The sequence below is a fragment of the Apis laboriosa genome, unplaced genomic scaffold, assembly GCF_014066325.1.
Source record: "Apis laboriosa isolate Shangri-la unplaced genomic scaffold, ASM1406632v1 scaffold16_cov148, whole genome shotgun sequence".
NCBI lineage: Eukaryota > Metazoa > Arthropoda > Insecta > Hymenoptera > Apidae > Apis > Apis laboriosa.
The window spans coordinates 4,174,850-4,195,484 of NW_025222129.1; the positions used below are offsets into that span (position 1 = coordinate 4,174,850).

Consider the following 20,635-nt stretch of genomic DNA (forward strand, 5'->3'; position numbering starts at 1 on the left):
TTATTATTTTAATTAGATACATTATTTATTAAATATTTTCTTTTTCTTATTGATTTATTAATTATTTAATTTATTAGTGATTGATTAAATAAAAACAAAAAAAAATAATAAGTGATAATGATTAATAATTCAAAAAATTGATTTTGTTTCAGGGAGATTCAAAGATTTGATTTCATATTCAATTTTTTAGATATTGATATTTAGTGTTCGTTGTATTATCGAAACTGATATAAATCGATATTGATAATAAGATTAAAGAACTTTTGATACTATTGCGTGAATTTTTAAATGTATTGAATGATGATAGTGATGATGTCGTTAAAAAGAAAATGCGTTGGAGATTGTTAATAAATAGAATGCGTCTATTTCTTATGATTATTGTATAGTATTACAATGTACGATCTAAGCATGATAAAATTAACTTCATCATCATCATCATCATCATCATCATCATCATCATCATCATCATCATCATCATCATCATCATCATCATCATCATCATCATCGTCGTCGTCATCGTCATCATCATCATCGTCATCGTCATCGTCATCATCATCATCGTCATCGTCATCGTCATCATCATCATCATCATCATCATCATCATCATCATCATTATTATTATTTATAATTTATTGTGCGTCTGTGTTGAATGATTTAAACACGATTTTCGTGTTTTTCATATTAAGGGCTATTAAAATGATTCAGAAATTTACAGATTCAATAATAAAAATAATAACTGAGTAAAAAAAATTAATTACAAAAATTATATTAAATTTCTTTATTTAATCTCTATCTTTTTAAATTTCATTTTTAATAAGATAGTAAATATTAATAAAAAATGATTAATAAAAAACAAAGATGTATTTATTAATTTTATAATATTTACAAAATTATAAAATTATTTTTTTATATGAAATTTTTCATATATAATTTATAATTTTAGCAATAATTTAGCAAATAATTTATAATTTTGTAATTTATTGATGTATAAAAATTTAATATGTAATTCTTGCTTAATAATTAAGTAAAAATAAATAATTTTTTACTTGATTTAATATATAACATAAAATCTGTGAATTTTTGAAACATTCTATTTTAACGTTGTGTACACATTTGTTATCACGAAATGTGTGTGATATATGAACCGTGTACATATTAGGTCATATGTGTTCGTTTTGTAAAAAATAATGCATCCTGCTTATTATTATTTTAAATCATCTTATTTTTTAATCATATCTTTTTATAGTTGATAATAACATTAATTCGAATTTTAATATTAAGAAACATTATTTTAATTAAATTAAATTATTTTTACTATTAATTTCTTAAAATAAATTAATTAATAGTAACAAAATGTGAGATGCATTATTTTATGGTTCCTTATTATATCTCATGATACTCATCATTATTCTTCGTTTTTTGTTTCTTTTTTTTTCCCCTTTTTTCTTTAATATATGATAATTGTATGATATTTACATATTCTTAGAGAATATATGTTTTGAAGATTTTGTATTTTTAATGACGTGTGAAAAGAATATGTATAGAAAGAATAAATGATTATATAATAGATAAAACGAATAGGTGAATGAATGATTTCATTGTAGTGATGAACAAATGAAAATTGTCAGTAGAACATCGTATAAATGTTGCAATGAAAATATAATTATTTTATGAACAAACGCATTCGATTGAAAATATAATCTGGTCATTTGAATCATATAAACACAATCCTTTTTAACTAAAAAATTCCTATTTCCTGTGCTTATAATGAAATTATAATTCAATATAAACAATAATTATTATTGTTCTGTATCCAATTTTATTAACGTATTAAATGAAAGACAAAATGTAAAATGTATATGTAATGTACTATTCAAAATAGAAGATATCAAAGCAAATGGAAATAATACATTAATTTAAATAAAATAATAAAGATAATAAGAAAAATAAAAGATATAGATAAAAAAAGAATATAAGATTGATAAAGAATTGCATAAAATCATTTTACCAAAATTTTTATATAAAAGTTGATGAATATTGAAATCAGAAAATCAAAAGTTGCATACAATGTAATAAATATATTAAAATATCATTACTTAAAAGATATTTTATTTTTTAAAAAATTTGAAATATTTTTGAACTGTTTTTTTCATAAAACATTATATATTAAAAATTGTAATATTAATTTTTAAATAAATTTATATTGAATTTTTATCTTTTATATAAAGAAAAATCATATAAAATATATAAATAATATATAAATATAAAAAAAAATCATTCATTATTTATATATTTATTAAAATTTAATATATATATATATAAATATAATGAAAAATTTAATATAATGATCACTATTGAAAAAAATAAGTATTAGTCAAAGATAAAAAAAATATTTAAAATATTCAAAATTTTTTTAACAATACAATAATAAAACTTTAATAAAACCAAAATTTTAAGTGAATGATTTATTAATAACAACATTATTATTAATATATATTATTATTATTATTAATATATTATTATTATTAATATATAACAACATTAAATTTCTATGAATTATTTTCGGAGATATTTTTTGAATATATTTTTTAAATATATTTATAAATAAAAGGAAAGAAAGAAAAAAAATTGATTGAAAAAAGATGTGAAATTAATTTTTAAAATTCATTATATATATTTTAAATAATTTATTTATAAATTTTCAATGAAGTAAATTATTCGATATAAAAGATGTAATTATAAATATAAAAGAAGAAAATTATAAACAATAAATAATTAACAATAGATTCATTATTTTTATATGATTTTTTTAAAAAAATATATATGAAATTAAAAAAAAAATTTTGATTTTTATTATTTCTTGTAATTGTAATACAATTTACATTCGATTAAAAGTCGATCAAATTTAATCAATTCTTTAAATTCAATGAAAGTTTATAGTATCAAATAATTATACAATAATTAAGTAACTAATAAAGAATAATATTAATAATAAGTAATATTTATAATAAAGAAAATAATATTTGGAAACAGATTTTATTATTAAACAAAGCGAACTATAAGAAATAAAAACAAGTTTCATTCGTTGCCGATACGTACTACGAAAACTTAGCACAATAGGTATGTACAATTCGTCTAAATATAGCAGAATTGCTCAGACTTTGAAAAGAGCTTTTTATGCTCTGCCACGAACTATCTCCGGGAAATACCAATGAGAGTGTCAGTGAATTTTTATCGACTTAATCTATGTCAATCAATTCACTTTGATATTTAAATCAGAAAGATAATAATCTTAGAAAAAGCAAAATTTTAACAAATTGAAAAAATTTTAAGCAAATTTTAATTGAAGATTGAATTAATTTTAAAAAAATCTAAAAATCTAATCTAAAAAAGATCAAAGTTTTTTGCATATTGAAATAGATTAAATATTCAATGAAACTTTAAGATATTGTATAATATGTTAAAGATAATGTAATGTACATTGATAATTTTTTTTGTAAATTAATTTGTTTTTTTTATATAAACAAATATATCTTATTAAATCTATTAAATTTAGAATATTACAAAATTATTTACTATGAAAATAGATATAACATAATAATAATTTTAAAATTTATAGCTAAAACATTTACTATAATTCTATATTATTTAATGTTTATATTTATATATTTTGCAAGAAATATTTTCATTAAAAATTAGTGACAATATTAAGTATAAGATTTTTTTATAAATTAGACAAATATCAACAATGAAACTGCATGTGAATTATTGCAAAGCATTTCTTTAAAATTTCTATTTAATTTTATTTAATAATAATTTAACTTCTTTGCTGGTTTTCTTTTGTGCTTTTTCATTTCAAAATCCTCATGATTATCTTCAAAGCATATGGCGCAATATAAATCGCCGTGACAACCTAAACATTGTTCTAAATCTTCAGTTTGATCGCACATTATGCAGCTAGGTTTTTCATCTTCATCATCGATATGTTTTATTTCCTGCATTTATTAAATTTTAATCAAAACTTCATGTGTTATTTATTATTTCTTAAAATTAATTTCATATACCTCAATCTCCATTTCTTCCAATTTATCCATATTTTCTTCATATTTTTTTTCCAATTCTACTTCTGCTAAAGCTTTTGCAATTAATTTGTTTGTCACATGATTTTCATTATTAATATCATTAGTTGAATGCTAAAATAAAAAAAATTTTCTTATAATTATCAATCAATTATAATTTAATATTTATGTATCAACTTTATACCTCTCTACTAATGCCTTGTAATGATCTTAATCTTGTTTGAATTTCACTAACTGAATCACTGCCTGATGATAATTCTAATTGTTTTAGATATTCTTCTATTAAATCGTCTGTTTTCTGTTGATCTGTTCTGATATCCACTTGATGTATCTACAAAAAATAAAACTATTTATATTATGTTTTTGATAAAAAAATTTTTTATTATTTATATTGTATAAATGTTTAGATAATATAATAATTAACATACATTTGTTTTTTGTTGATTAATATCTATATCTTCATCTTTTAATAATGCTAATCTTCTTCTTATTTCATCCACACTCAAAGTTTTGTCTTCTTCTTTTAATTTTCGTAATCTTTCAACTATTTCTTGATCCACTGGTTCCAAACCATTTTTAAATTTGTCCCAATGATTCGTATGCTTATACATTACAATGGGAGGTTTTGCTGGATTTTCTAATGAATCTAGTCTATATATATATATATAGAATACATTAAATTATTTTATATATTTCATAATTGGAATATTTGGAATATATATTTATAAGCAATATATTACTTTTTTGTAATATCTACTGGAGCCATTGGTTCTTCATGCCCATCCAACATTTTAATATTATTATAATAACTTGATTTGCTTGAATAATTCTTTTTATTAAAACAACGACCACAGATTTTTTTTACTCCTCTATCTGGAATATTAAATTTATATTTGAGGCACTTACTGCAACATGAAAAACCACAACCTGGACAAGCAACCTAAATAATACAAGAAAAATAAAATATGACAAAGTATAAAAAATTATTCAAATTAATAATTAATAATAAAAATTGTAAAAGATGACATGTAATAATATGATATAACCTAAATTGCGAATAATATTATTATGAAAAATAATAACTTACTTCTTTTGTAAAAAAAGAAAATTTCGTTTGACAAATATTACAAAACATACTGAATCTTTTTTCAAAATGTCGTTACAATGTCATCGCAAATATGACAGCAAATCGTTCCGCAATTGAAAACGTTCTGACGTATAAACGTTTAAATTATTAGAATTGGTTATAGATTAATGTTCAAAAATAGTATATATTCCATTTTTATTATTGTTATTACTTTCATTTATAGATTACATTCAAAAAAATTTATCAAAAAAGTAAATTAATGACCTAAAAAAAAATTTGTATACAAAAATATTTAATTATAGACAAAATATAAGATAGATATGGCAGTGAAGGAAACCTTGCATATATATATATATATTTGCATATATTTTATATCTGGGCGTGTAGGTAGATTATCATAAGAATTTTAATAATAAAAATCTCACATTATTTCTTTTAAAATTATCATTTTTAAAAAACTTTCTTTATGTAAAAAAAAAAAAAAAAGAAAAAAAGAAAAAGATATATACGAAATCTTATAGATTTTGTATTCTATATTTTGAAATGTTGACCTCGAAAAAAATAGGATTTTTTACATTTTCTGCATTTGCATTTTTATCTATCTATTTCACATATATTTTTATGATTATACATAAAATATAAATAAAAAGAATACATAATAAGAGAATAGATATAGATTAAAAATCGTGGAATTAATTCTATTTTTAGAATGAAACATATACATTACAAATATGAAAAAAAAATAAGAGCAGAATAAAGATAAAATAAGAATTGACTGTCAGCGCTATCTCTTAAATAATAAACATATTTCTTCAAAAATAGAATAACGTGGAATAAGAATTGAGGATAAGTAATATATCCAATATTTTTAGAGAAATGTCTTTGATACTCAAAAAATGATACTAATCTTCAATTCTTATTCTATCTTATCTATCGGATAGACTTCTATCGTATCTTTAGAGGAATATTTTTCTTATTTAAAATAATATTAATTTCATAATTTTTATTATATCTCTATTTTTTTTTTTATTATTTATTCTCTTTGTCTATATTTCAAAATTAATGTAATTGTTTAATAAAATGTAATTTTTAATAAAATTAAAAATCAACAAACAATTTCTAATTAACTTTATTTTCTTATTTTTATTTATTTTTTTTTTAATCTTTTAATCTTTTCTTTTAACCTTTTGATTGAAAAATTAATAAAATTAATAAAATCCATTCTATCCAATTTTTAGATAAGAATTACAAAATTAACATAAATCAATGAAAATTAATTATTTATTTTTAAAAATTAATTTATAATCTTATATAAACAATAAAATTGATATTTTATATTGAATTGTCTAAAATTGATTATTAGCAGATTATTATCTATCTGAAAAATATTTAAAAATTATACATTATTACTAACAATAAAGTAAATTCATTAATAGTCTTTGATTTGTGGCATCATCTTTTTAAGAATCATTGATATTTTTTGTATAATTATCAAGCATTATAAATTGTTAATATCAATAAGATATTTCATCTGCCCCTTATAATTATTAATAAATTTTGTAATAAATATAATATAATAAGATATATATATAAATCATATTAAAATAAGATATATATATAAATCATATATATAAATAATATTTTAAAATGCGAATAGATATAAAGTAATACATAAAATCAAAAATAATGCGAAAACGATAAATGAAAGTAGTAAATATCTACATATTTATAAATTAAAATGTAAGAATATTTTTATACTAAATATTAATTATAAAGAAAATATAATTATTAAAAAGAAGAAAATATAAATATTAATAGAATAAAAGAAACCAAAAATTAATAGAAGATAATAGATTAAATTTATTAGAATAAATAGTATATAATATTGTAACAATAAATATAAACATTTATAACAATGGAATAAAGAAATTTATTTTTTTTAATAAATTCGCATCTATGTAAAAAAAAAAAAATTTAAGTTAAAACTTATTAAAATATATATATAAAATATTATGCATATTATTATGTAATAATACAAATATGTATATAAAATCTTATGCCTATTATAAAAAATATATATATAATAAATAAATATACTGAAATATAAAAGGTGTATGCAAAAATATATATATAAAAATATATAAATTTTTTTACAAAATTCAATTCTTTATATAAGATTTTTTTTAATATAATATTAATATAAATTATTGATATATCGAATAAATTTTTATTTATATAACGATAACATATAAAATTTTATTCGTTATATTCATTATTGAATATGTCAGTAAAAAAAATAAAAAATTTAATCTTTGAACTATTTTATTAAATAATTAAAATTATTATATAAAATATTAACTATTTCTTGAACACCAAATTTTTTTTTAATATCATTCTTAAAGAAGTATTGTAAGCAATAAATAAAACTATATTCTTTGCGCGTTTTAATGTATTGTCCAATGAGAAGCAAAAGAATAATGCATTACATTCCATTTTGTTTCGTTCTGCCACCATATCGAATGCATTCGTAACCGGTTAGCTTTTGCGAACGCCACCTTACTACGCTATAGAATTGTGAACGAACCAGCATTGATTCTATTTATATCTGCCATTTTACAATCGGTAAACTCGACTGCATCTTTTCATTCAAAAATCTAATTTCCGGAAACAAATTTAATTGGATGTAAATCCATCGTGGGACGGTGTCCCTTAATGATAGACCGACAACCGGTCTCAAATAATTTTGGTATAATCTGTCCACATCCACAATCAACGACGAGAAGCTATAACAAGAAAGAGATAAATTTTTTTTCTACCTTACCATCTCGACTAGTGAGTCATAATTACACGGTAATGACATTTGTGTCACACGCGGTACACTACATTTCACCTGCTAAGCGTTTTCTCAAGGTCTCTATATTTATATGCATTTTGAAACAATTTCATTTAATGCGCCTACACATCATTGATGGTTGTGTATTATACAGCATTTTTTAGATAATATTTTAAACATTATTATTTTAACTCAGTTCAATTGGTGGACAGTTTTATTTACACTGGACCATTTTTACTCGTCTACTAGCCTTGTCCTTTCTTAAAGATACATGTAAGTGTTCTTCTACGGCTACGATTTTTATGCGTCAACTTCAATTTTGTATTATACATAACATAATTCATACTTAATTTTTTAATATTTTTTTTTTATTATTTTGTAATTTAAATATTCTTTTTGAAATAATTTTCTGTTGCGTGATTGTTAGCGATTCGTTATTAGTAGGTTAGATTGACATCGCATTTGTCGTATATAGATGCGTAGGTATGTACCGTAATATAATTTTTTTTCTTGAACAAACAAAACTTTTACCATGATTATCATTATATTATGCATATTAACGAAAGATTTAATATATTTTAATTTTATTTGATAAGATTTTTATTTCATTAAATTGATTTTTAATTGCTTTAAATTCGCATCTGTGTAAATAAATTTATTTTATTTGCAGAATGCCATTGTATCATTAATGAAATAGAATAATTTTGAGTTATATTTAATTTTTAAAACGATTTTTTAAAATATTGAACAAAATTAAAATATTGTTAAAATGATGGACATTGATCCTCCACAATTTGTGTCCAAAGATGATGAAATTCAATATTGGATGGAACTTGCTCATCAAATACATAGAAGGTGAATTATTTTACATTTTTAAATAAAAATAATGTATTATCATATATTCAAAGCTGTATATTAACATTATATATAAATTATAATGATCAAATAATATTTATTTATAAAATAAATATTATTGTAACATTATAGGAAAGAGGATATAGAAAGAGAATTGGAAGAATTTCAAGAAAATTCACAATTGTTAGAGAAAGAACTTGAAGCATCATTAGAACAAGCAGAAAAAACTAACAGAGAATTACGACAACGAAATACAAGACTAGCTACTGAAGTTGAACAATTAAGAACAAGATTAGATCAACAAACAACAGATTGTGCAATGTTTCAAGGAAAAGCTCAGGACTTACAAACACAACATGATCATTTATTAAAGTACATAAGAGAATTGGAACAAAAGAATGATGACTTAGAAAGAGCTCATAGGTGATATATATATTCATGCAGCTATATATTATAGTAAATATAAAATATTTAATATAATATTTTTTTTATCAATTTTAATTTTGCAGAATAAATAGGGTAACAGAAGAGGAAATAGAAGCTAAACTTAATTCTGCTATTGAAAAGAATGCTTTATTAGAATCAGAACTTGATGAAAAAGAAGCTTTAAAAGTTATAGTACAAAGACTAATGGATGAAATAAGAGGTCAAACAATTCATTGATAAAATAAATTTTATATAATCATTAAATAAATTTTTTCTAATATTTAATTTATTACAGATTTAAAACAGGAAATTCAAGTACAAGAAAGGCACCAACCAGATAATGATAAATCAGCTGACAGAGTTCGGAACCATGTTGATAGTAATAAACTTCAAGTTGAATTGGAAGCACATATGTCGCCTAGTAGTCCAATAGTACCACAATCTATAGCTCCAAATAATACAACAACTTCACCATTAAAAAGTAAGATCCATAATACTCTTCGTAAAACTAAGCGCATGTTTTGCTTTGGGCCTAAAAGATGATCTTTATCATTAATAAAGATAATGCTCAGCAAAAAAAATACTTGTATCTAACAAATCAAAAATTATTATGAATAACAAACAAAAAAAATGATGAAATTAATTCATTTTTTATTGTATGTAATATATATTTTTTGTATATTATTTGAAATTTTTTTTATGATAACAAGTTTGCTTATTTATCAGTGCTTAAGGATGATTGAATCTAATTTGTGCTTGATTAACATATTTTTAATTAATTCAACATGCGTTTTAATTAATTTTATCTTTCTGTACATAAGATATTGTTATCAATGAAATAAAAATTATTTTAACAAACCTGTTCTTTATTTTAGTTTCTAAATATTATACTTTCTACTGACAAGAAAAAATTTTTTTTAATTTTTTTTTTTAATATTATTGTACATAGTTTTATTAATTCAATATTTTTTATGAATTTAATACTTTTATTATTATATTGTATTATCTATAATTTACATATTTTTCTATTTACAAATAGTTGGAAACAAAGTTGTAGGAGGTGTAACTGGAAACAACAATAACAATAATAATGTGAATCCACCACTGACACCATGCACAAGAATACTAGCAATGAATATGATTGGTGATCTTATGAGGAAAGTTGGTGTAAGTATAATCATTATTTTATACACACACATACACACACATACACACACACATATACATTAGTATTTCTGTTTTAAAAGCACTTGATATACAAAAGTAGCTTAAAGCATGGCTTGTTTGAATTTTAAATGTATTTAGTTGCTATACATATATTTTAGTTTTTCATTGCAATTAATTTATAAAATTTATTTTCCTTTTATTTTTTTTCTAAGCAAGAAATTTTATATAAAATATTTTTATATTAAAATAAAATAATTCAATTCAATTTATATAAAATGCTTTGATAATATAGTGGTTAAAGACATCTGTAGTATGATGTAGCTGGTATTTTGGTAGCTTGACAGATGGGTCTGCATGGAGTGCAGAAGGGTAAAGTGCACTTGTCTGGGTGAGAAAAATACAATTTCCACTACACCTACTGATTTACCATCCATCCAGGTTCATACATCTCCTCATTGTATATGGCAACAACCTAGATCAACCAAGTGCTGATCAAGTTTTTGTGTACAGGTCTTTATTTGATTTCTTTTGCTTTATACTGCATTTTCTTCTGTACACATCACGATTTTTCTGCTTTAAATTATTGTACATGTAGATGGTATCATCAGTTCTAAAGATTTGTCTTAAAATATTCTTAAAAATAATAATAATATTTTAATTAACAACAAATATTTCATTATATAGGCATTGGAGAATAAATTAAACACATGTCAAAATCCATCTCGAGAGGATCAAGCTGTCCGTGATCTTTACAGGTAACATTAGAACAATATTATAATCATAAAAAATTGTATCATTGTGCATTGTGTGTATTTATAGCAAAAAAATATCATGTATCAAAATTGAAAATGAATTAAAAAAAATTAATGAATTTTTTCTAATGAATATTCTATTTAATAAAATAAATGAATTAAATTAATTCAATTATTCATAATTGATAATATCATTTAAAGTGATACATGATAGTCAATAAATTACTTATTAGTTTTATGTTTATTTTTACTTATGTAATATTTTTTGTGAATGTTCTATCAATTTATAAATAATGAAAGCTTTTTATGATCCCAGTCTTTAGCTTTTACTAAAATATTCAAAATATTTAAAAAGATTGCATTATAATTTTTTATAATAGCTCATCTTATTGTTTGCGTTACTAATTAAAATGAAATATTTTGTTATTTTATGCAAATTCTTATTGTTAATAATATTTTCAATTAATAATATCATATCACAAAATGATAAAAAATAAGATAAATTTTAGAGATTTTTTATATTATAAATATTAATTTTATTTTCTGATATTTAATAATTCTTCTTTAATTGAACTTCATTCATAATATATCTATTATATATTAATTTAAATGTATACTTAATATAACAAATTTACAAATAGCATATTTGTGAAAGAGTACAATACATCATTTTTATTGAATCTACTAAGATCTTAATAATCAGACTTCAAAAAAAAAAAATTTTAAATAACTTTAGCAATCAATTTAAATATTTTGTAACATAATTAAATTAATTTAAAATTGTATGTTTGAAATAATATTTCTTTATAAAAATTAATAAAGACTTTTTATAATTATTAAGATTTTTAATATGCCAGATTAATATTTGTTTTAAATAATTCTATTTAAGTATTAAATATATATAAAATAAAAATTCATTAAATTAATTGTTATTAGTATGATATATAAGACGAATAGATATCAAATTATATTGATTTATGTCATAAATATATCATAAATAATTTTTAGATATAGAATTAAATCAAATTTTTGATTCTAATCTGCATTGCAATTATTAATTTGACTATAGTCCAATTTTAAAAACTAAAATGAATAAAAAAAAGTCTTAAGTAAAGAGAATTTTCCAATTTATATTTTTTATATGTTATGAAATAAATATAATTTAAGAATTTTTCATATTATTAAAAAAAAATTCGTTTAAAAATTGTATTTCGCCAAGTTATAAAAATAATTATAACTTTTGTGAAAAATTGCTAGATTTTAATAGAAATAATAAATTTTATATATTATGAATTAGAAACAAATTAAGAAATTTATATTTTATATCTTATACATTCTTGTATATAACAATTGTATATATTTACTAAAAGTGAAAAGTAAATTTGTGCAATAAAATAAAATATTTTTATTGAATTATGATATCAGCAATGCAAAGTGCTTAATATAAATTATAATAATTAATTTTGCTATTTCTATTTTTATTATTAATAAAAGAATTGTTATTTCATAAAAACAATATGAAATAGAATTATTAACAATGAAATTGTATAATTTATAAGATATTTATGATTTAACTTAAAAATATTTTAATGTAAAAATCAAAATAATATTTTTTGAGAATTATATTTTTAGTTTGATATTATTATTATTTTTTTTATAATTAGAGAATTAATTAACAATTTTTTTCTAAAACATTTAATATTTTCGCATAATGCATTGTTAATTTATATATATATATATATATATAAAACATGTTTTTATGCATGATTTTTACGTGTCATTTTCTTTTTGTTAATCATATCCATAAATTGTATACAATAAAATTATCTAGTATGTTGTATTAAACTACTTGAATAATTAAATTTGCATAGCATAAAATTGTTATTCATTATTGTGTTCAAATTATAAATTAATATAAAATATTTAATATAAACAGAGTTCTAAGACTTATCTTAGAAAAAGCAAATATTGAATTATAATATATTCAAGATATTTTTCATATTTTTTCATATTATACAATTCATGCATATTGCATAAAAAGAGCATTTCTCAATCACTTACTGTGTTTTTATTGTTATAATAATCTATATATAATTTAATTTATTAAATAAATTTATTAATTATTATCTAAAAGTATATACAATATAATCAATTTGATATGAAATAATATAATAAGTATTATTTTAAAAAATATTTTTAGAATACGATTGGGAAACGCTGATCTATGTGTATAAATATATGTTTTTATAAATTATTTTTGTAATGGGAACTGGTAACAAAACAATATTAAATTTTTTTAATTAGGACTAGACGTCAAGTTCGAGGTTTTGCCTCTGGCAACTGCAACCACATTCGATTATAAACAACGGATAATATTCCAACAAAAATTTTGTGCATTATATTTGTAAGGCTATACATGTTATTTAACCAAAAAAATCTCATTTGCTAATTTATTATAAATCTGTATGAAAAACGATATCATTTTAATCAATTTATTTATTATTATTATTCTTCGTTTAATTATTTAATTTTTTTCATCAAGTTTGTGATTTTTGAACATTTTTCTACAATTTAAAAATATACCTGGCAATATTTTATGGAAGAAATTTGTAAATAAACATTCGAAATTGTAAGTATTAATATTGCGATTTAATAAATGATTTAATAAAATTAATATTGTGATAAACAATAATTTTAGATAAGTGTTATAATTATGTTGTATAATAGATAATATTTAAAAATGATATTAAATGAGAATATTTAAATGAAAATCAATACTAGTTTTTTTTTAGATAATATTTTATAACTATTTACTTTTATGTAACTTTTTACATTGATTTATTTAAGAATTATTCAATTTTTATAAATATTATAAAATTTTAAAATATCTTGTAAGTTGAAACTGAATGTTTTTATATTAATCAATTAATTTGATAATTGTAATTTTTTGAAAATAATTTTCTTATTGAAAAAAAGAAAAATTTATACAATATTTTATTTGAAAAATAACAAGTAACTGATTTTCATTTGATTGTCATTTTTTAAAAAGGCGATTTGTGATCTTCTGTTTTGAATATATAATTTTAATATAATTCATGAATGCATGAAAATTTCAACATTAGAAATATTTAGAAATATTATATCATTTATAAAATTATAAAAATCTAGCTTTTATAGAAATTTATGGCAATATATATATATATATATATACATATATATAGATATATATCTATTTTTTAATAACAAAAAAATATCCTCTTGTATTGTAAAACAATTCAATTTTATACTTTAAAATATATAAAATTATTATTAAATTATATATGTAATTCAATATAATTGTGCTCTTTATGCCATTGCATAATTATAAATAGTTTCAAATAAAATATTTGTATAATGTAGAATTTATTATAACAATTAAAATTTAATCATATTCAATATTATCAAATGAAATGAAGATTAATAATTTATAGATTTCACTTAATGCATGAAATAAAAAAAATTATTCTAATACTTTTGATTAGGTAATAGCTGAATAATTGTAAACTTGAACTTTTGATGATAGTAAATTATGCAATATTTGTAATATTTGTAAAAGTAAAATTGAATAATAAAATTGTAATATTTGTAAAATAAAAATATTGTAAACTATCAATTGATGCAAAATTATGATTCCTAGAACTTACTATTTAAATAACAGTGCAGATTTCTTATAAAATGGAAAAAGGTAAATTAATATTATTTTGAAGATTTATTTAAGAAACGTTTATCTTTACACGAACAATGAATACTTGACTGATTGAAATATCTTACGTAATTTTCATACAACCAGAGTTCTAATATGATAAACACTACATTGAACATACTGTTCCTACAAAAAAAGTGCCTTATTCTCTAATGTACATTTCACTATGTATTGTATCAATAATGATAAGGATGATGAATATAATAAAATTGTAATGAGAAACTAAACATTTTCGATCTTATTCAATCTTAAAAGTACTTTTAGAAGAATTAACAATTGTCTTTTATCACGATTATTTAACTTCCGATTTTAGGTTTCTTTTTATAAGTATTCTTACTCTGTAAAATGTAAAATGACGAAAAAAAATGAAATTAAGAAATTAGCAATTATAATTGATAATTTTTGAAAAATAATATATAGTCTATTTTTGTATAATACCAAAAGACGAAAACTATCTATATCAAAAACAGTTGAACCAATTTTTGTATCAATTTTCCAGAAATCTGAATTTTAAATACATGTTATAAAGGATGATCATGTCATAACTCATACATTATTATGGAGTACAACATAATATGTAGTTTGGAATGAAAATGTTTCATCCATGATTGTTACGAATGATAATAATAGTAATAAATGGTATGTATGGGAGTTACATATTGTTTAAGCACGCTCGCCACGGATTCGTCGGGCCAACTGGATATCCTTGGGCATGATTGTAACACGTTTCGCGTGAATAGCGCACAAATTTGTGTCTTCAAATAAACCAACCAAATATGCTTCTGAAGCTTCTTGTAAAGCTCCAATTGCAGCACTTTGGAAACGAAGATCAGTTTTAAAATCCTGTGCAATTTCACGAACCAATCTTTGAAAAGGTAATTTCCTGATTAACAATTCTGTTGATTTTTGATATCTTCTGATTTCTCGAAGAGCTACTGTACCAGGCCTAAAAATGACATTTTATTTTATATTTATATATTATATACTAAATAGTATTTATTATTACTATTATATATTATTTAAAATCTACCTATATCTATGTGGTTTTTTCACACCACCAGTAGATGGTGCACTCTTACGTGCTGCCTTTGTGGCTAGTTGTTTACGAGGTGCTTTACCTCCAGTTGATTTACGAGCTGTCTGCTTAGTACGTGCCATTATTCACTCTGAAATAATATAAATTTGATTAAATTCTCTTAAAATTTAAATTTTAAAAAAGCATATTTTTTTATAATTAAATCAAATTAAAAAATTATAATACGATATGAATATATGTGAAAAAAATATGTGTAAACAAATTTCTCAATTTTATTCATCACAAAAATGATCTCCAAGAAAAAACAAACGCGGGAAAAATTATTTTAAAAGGTATACTTGATAAATAGAGTAAACTAAATTCTGGAGTGGGAAGAAAAGAATGGTGGGGCAATGAAAGTGGGGGTATGTTCCGTTGCTGTTCGTGCAAAGGAAGCGCGCACCAAAGAACGCTGCGCATTGCGCAATGCACAAACTTTCTTGCACCGACGCGAATAAAACCATGCTAATAAGAAAAATGTATCATCCTAACTAGCAAGAATTTCTTTATCTTCTAATTATCCCACTGATAAATAGGAAACATAGTTTATCAAATGAGATTAAACGAATGACACTCGCCATGAAACAAATCGAAAGCGTCACTTCCGAGAAAGGATCATGAAGCGATTCCCTCCACGAACGTCAATTGCAAAATGGAGGCAATACGATAGTACGTCGCGTTCGAACATGAAAACTCGAATTTTCCAACACTTTTCACATTCATTAATACACGTTGTATTGTCCATATATTTGCTGATACTAGTAATCACACATGATCGTAAATGAAATGCAATTTTGATAAATTTACATACCACTTAAAGAAAAAATTCTACGAGAAGCAAGAGCTAGCACTATCCGTTTCCTTGTACTTCGATGGCAGTGGACGCTCTCCCAAGTCACGACTCCCTTGTCCCTACCCCCTAGAAATTAAATCGTGAGAGGCACGTAAGCCCGCGGTGCAGTGCATCCAATCGGAGGTCGGATAGCAGTTGAGTTTCAGAATGTAGCACATGCGATTGGCTCAACCTCCTACGCCTAGATTGCGAACCAAGAAGGACCCTGTCAATTGTAATATACATGATACTTCTCGGCAACCTCGTTTTACTTGTATCGTTATAATTGCTATCCTATTGTTTTTCAAATTAATGAAATTGATAGATATTTTATTATAAAAAACATTTATTATAAAAATCATAGCATATCAAAAAGAATTTCTATGATCAACAATCAAATCTATGTTAAAATTTATATATCTGCATACATTTTTCATGACTTTTATCATATAATTCTATCTGCAATGAAATCGGTTATTTCGTGGAAACCTCCAGAAAAGTATGCAATTTCTATAGAACATGACGGATACGTCATCTCGATAATTATTAAAATAGCAATTTTTATTTGTTATTTAGAATGAATACATTTTTGATTAAATTTAAATAATTATTCTCAGAATTAAAGTTTTATCTATATTTTCTACTCAGAAAAAAATAAACGCCATTATACATCTAAATGTAAATAATATTATGTATTGATGTTAAATTAGTAAAATTATTGAATTTTGGCGCTTTTGTCAATTGAATTTTATAACGGAAATAGTACAGTACTAAACAAAATTAATTTAATAACTTTTCTAATTTCAGAAAACATTTTAATAATTAATTAAATATTTTTATTTTAGTAAAAAAGTGTATAAATTACGTAAAAACATGTATATAAATTTATATCAATCATCAATCATCATCAATGATTTAAGTTAATGAATTTTTAATAATTTCTTTTGGTGTTTATCATTATATATTTATAAAATACATGTCATATTTGTGTTTACATAAGAAGATAATAAAATATTAATAATTTTAAAATATATTATTTAAATTGGTGATAATCTTTATAATCTTTATAATCTTTATAATTACTATTTAAATTAATTATAATTACTGTATCAATAGTATGTGTGATATAAGTAAAAAGCTTATTAAAAAAGAAAGATTACTAAAATTCATTAAAAATATTAATTTAAAATTATGTTAAGAAAAATAAAAATTAAAGAAAATAAAAATGTAAGAATTTTATGAAATAAAAAATTTTATTTTGAAGAAAAGTATATTTTTAATAATCTATATTACTTATCAAAATTTAAGTAAAATTATTTCTTTAAAGAATAAACTTAATTATTAAAAAATTTAATATTATATTTTAATAAATATAAAAAAAAAAATAAAATATAATAAAATATATTAAATAAAATATACTCATTTTTTTGGGAAGATAATTCAAGTTAAATTTATTAAAAAATTTGTATAGATCATTTACATTGATTTAGAGTTATGAATTATTTTTTTATTATTAATATTTATACTAACATAATGATAAGCTAATTAACAATGAAATATATTTTTATGCTTAATGGCATATTAATTTCATTTATAAATATAAGTATATATATATATAAATCAATTTTGATAATTTAGTAATTTAGTAATACAAATACAACTAACTATATTTTCACATTTAATTGAATAATAGAAATATTTTGTTTTTTTTTTTTTTTTTGAAAGACTATAGTACTAAGCATATTATGATACTAGTACATAAGAATTCTTATATATTAAAAATTTGATCTAACCTAAATTATAAGTTTAAACTTGACAATAACATAGAAAATTATATTTAGAAACTATGTTAATCACAAAGTAAATATAATAATGAATATAAATGATTTTCATTTGCAAAACATTAAATCTACATTATATTGCTTATATTGTGTCGCTTATGTTATACTTATTATTATATATAATACTAAAATATGAATTATACATATAAAGTGATATTATTATTTGTTATGAACTACATACTCCATTTTCTGCTTTCTGCTTTTTATATTTGTCTATAATTAAATTATAAATGTATTTAACTACACTACTTGATATGATAGTTAAATATATTTTGTCTCTGCATTTTTATAATTCACAGGACTTGGCAGTGTTTATCTATAATTAATGACTTATGAAAAAAAAAGAGATTCAGTTACAATGAATTTGATTGCAAGAATATTCATAAATACAATAACAATATAAATTCGACAAAAGAAAAATTCAAGAGATCTGAAATATGAATTATTTAAGCACGTTCACCACGAATTCTTCTTGCTAACTGAATATCTTTAGGCATTATTGTAACACGTTTAGCATGAATTGCACATAAATTTGTATCTTCAAACAATCCAACTAAATATGCTTCAGAAGCTTCTTGTAATGCTCCAATTGCAGCACTTTGAAATCTTAAATCAGTCTTGAAATCTTGTGCAATTTCACGAACTAAACGTTGAAATGGTAATTTTCTAATCAGCAATTCTGTTGATTTTTGATATCTTCTGATTTCTCTAAGTGCTACAGTACCAGGTCTATAATACATAAAATTATCAAAATTATAATAATAATTCATTATAATATTATAATTAAATTTATAATATTTTTACCTATAACGATGTGGTTTTTTTACACCACCCGTGGATGGTGCACTTTTACGTGCAGCTTTAGTTGCAAGTTGTTTTCTAGGAGCTTTACCTCCTGTTGATTTACGTGCAGTTTGCTTAGTACGTGCCATATCTATAAAAAAAATTATTGTTATAATATAAAATTATTTATTTTAATATAAATAATTTATATATAAAATATTCTTAAAAAATCAATATTTCTTAAATAATAATTTTTTTATAAAAAAAATATCAAATCTTTTTAAAATATTAAATATTTGTTTAAATATATATATTAAAAATATAATTAAATTATATTGTAAATTATATTATAAAATCAAATTTATTGTAAATTATAATCAATGTAAAATAAGATCCGGTTTCCCTCCAAAAGCAGACACAATAAACAAAATGGCGACTAGCGTGCATACAGCATTGATGTATATAGAAATTTATTATTAAACTATAATATTTTTCAATATAAAAGATATCATTTATATGTAATATAAATAAATAATAAGATTTATATTTATTTTACTATGTTCACTTGATTATAAAGTCAAATATACATACCTTTTTCTTAATCGCTTTGTAACAAAATCAAGAAATGCACTTTTTCGTCCAAAGATATCAGACTTTTGTCGGTTAGTGTTTTTTCAGAAACATAGTTTGGTCTGTGAGAGATAGGAGACAGCACTGATTCAGATACATATCATATGATTGGTTGATATTTCATAACATTGTTTGCCATTAGTTAATATTTAACGAATAAACATATTTGTTATGGAACTTATAAATTCATAATTATTTTAATAACATTACGTACTAAGTATCTTAAATATTTCAATATAGATGTAACATCATAATGTATGAATCATATATATATATATATATATATATTATAAATATGTAAAATATATTCATATGAAATTTATGTATTTATATGAATTATATTTGATATGTATAATATAACTCATATTTATTAATACATTTATATCTGAGTGCATTGATCTATATAAATATATTTATTGTTTATTTTATTATTATATTTATTTATATTTATTATTTGTTTTATTGTTATATATGTTTACAAATTTTATATTTTATAAATTAAAAATATAAGTAATATTCCATAATGCATTATA

At 20.9% G+C, this 20,635-nt stretch overlaps 3 protein-coding genes across 8 annotated transcripts; 1 reads left to right on the plus strand and 2 right to left on the minus strand.

Annotated features, from left to right (window-relative positions):
- Nucleotides 1-3,678: 3,678 nt before the first annotated feature.
- LOC122711202 (abscission/NoCut checkpoint regulator) lies at nt 3,679-5,420 on the minus strand. Its single transcript, XM_043929741.1, has 6 exons — nt 5,167-5,420; nt 4,820-5,019; nt 4,508-4,730; nt 4,264-4,410; nt 4,065-4,193; nt 3,679-3,995 (listed from the first exon to the last, which is right to left on the minus strand). The coding sequence occupies exons 1-6, from the start codon at nt 5,212-5,214 to the stop codon at nt 3,807-3,809; spliced, it is 936 nt and encodes a 311-aa protein (XP_043785676.1). The 5' UTR covers nt 5,215-5,420; the 3' UTR covers nt 3,679-3,806.
- Nucleotides 5,421-7,656: 2,236 nt separating this feature from the next.
- LOC122711114 (nuclear distribution protein nudE-like 1-A) lies at nt 7,657-13,755 on the plus strand. 6 transcript variants are annotated; one of them, XR_006346046.1, is made up of 10 exons: nt 7,657-8,076; nt 8,196-8,272; nt 8,670-8,854; nt 8,987-9,277; nt 9,364-9,500; nt 9,576-9,761; nt 10,320-10,447; nt 10,784-10,957; nt 11,132-11,202; nt 13,504-13,568. XR_006346046.1 is itself a non-coding variant. In XM_043929564.1 (8 exons), exons 2-8 carry the CDS (start codon nt 8,769-8,771, stop codon nt 13,559-13,561), a joined length of 957 nt encoding a protein of 318 aa, XP_043785499.1. In that variant the 5' UTR covers nt 7,663-8,272; nt 8,670-8,768; the 3' UTR covers nt 13,562-13,755. The 6 variants fall into 6 exon arrangements, 1 of the variants encoding a protein (XP_043785499.1); XR_006346045.1 differs by having other exon boundaries at nt 7,657-8,272; XR_006346047.1 differs by lacking the exon at nt 8,196-8,272 and having other exon boundaries at nt 7,657-8,016.
- Nucleotides 13,756-14,928: 1,173 nt separating this feature from the next.
- On the minus strand, nt 14,929-20,179 carry LOC122711248 (histone H3-like centromeric protein CSE4). The gene is given in 5 exon segments (XM_043929819.1): nt 14,929-15,887; nt 15,972-16,102; nt 19,118-19,418; nt 19,494-19,623; nt 20,064-20,179. Coding segments are annotated over 4 exon segments (843 nt in total). The 5' UTR covers nt 19,622-19,623; nt 20,064-20,179; the 3' UTR covers nt 14,929-15,604.
- Between the last annotated feature and the right edge of the window lie 456 nt (nt 20,180-20,635).

Coding starts and splice junctions, on each gene's coding strand:
- LOC122711202 (XM_043929741.1), bottom strand. CDS start 5,214: ATGTTTTGTAATATTTGTCAAACGAAATTTTCTTTTTTTACAAAAGAA. Junction 4,731..4,819: donor CCAGTAGATATTACAAAAAA/GTAATATATTGC, acceptor ATATATATATAG/ACTAGATTCATTAGAAAATC. Junction 4,411..4,507: donor TTAATCAACAAAAAACAAAT/GTATGTTAATTA, acceptor TATTTTTTGTAG/ATACATCAAGTGGATATCAG.
- LOC122711114 (XM_043929564.1), top strand. CDS start 8,769: ATGATGGACATTGATCCTCCACAATTTGTGTCCAAAGATGATGAAATT. Junction 8,855..8,986: donor GCTCATCAAATACATAGAAG/GTGAATTATTTT, acceptor GTAACATTATAG/GAAAGAGGATATAGAAAGAG. Junction 9,762..10,319: donor AACAACTTCACCATTAAAAA/GTAAGATCCATA, acceptor ATTTACAAATAG/TTGGAAACAAAGTTGTAGGA.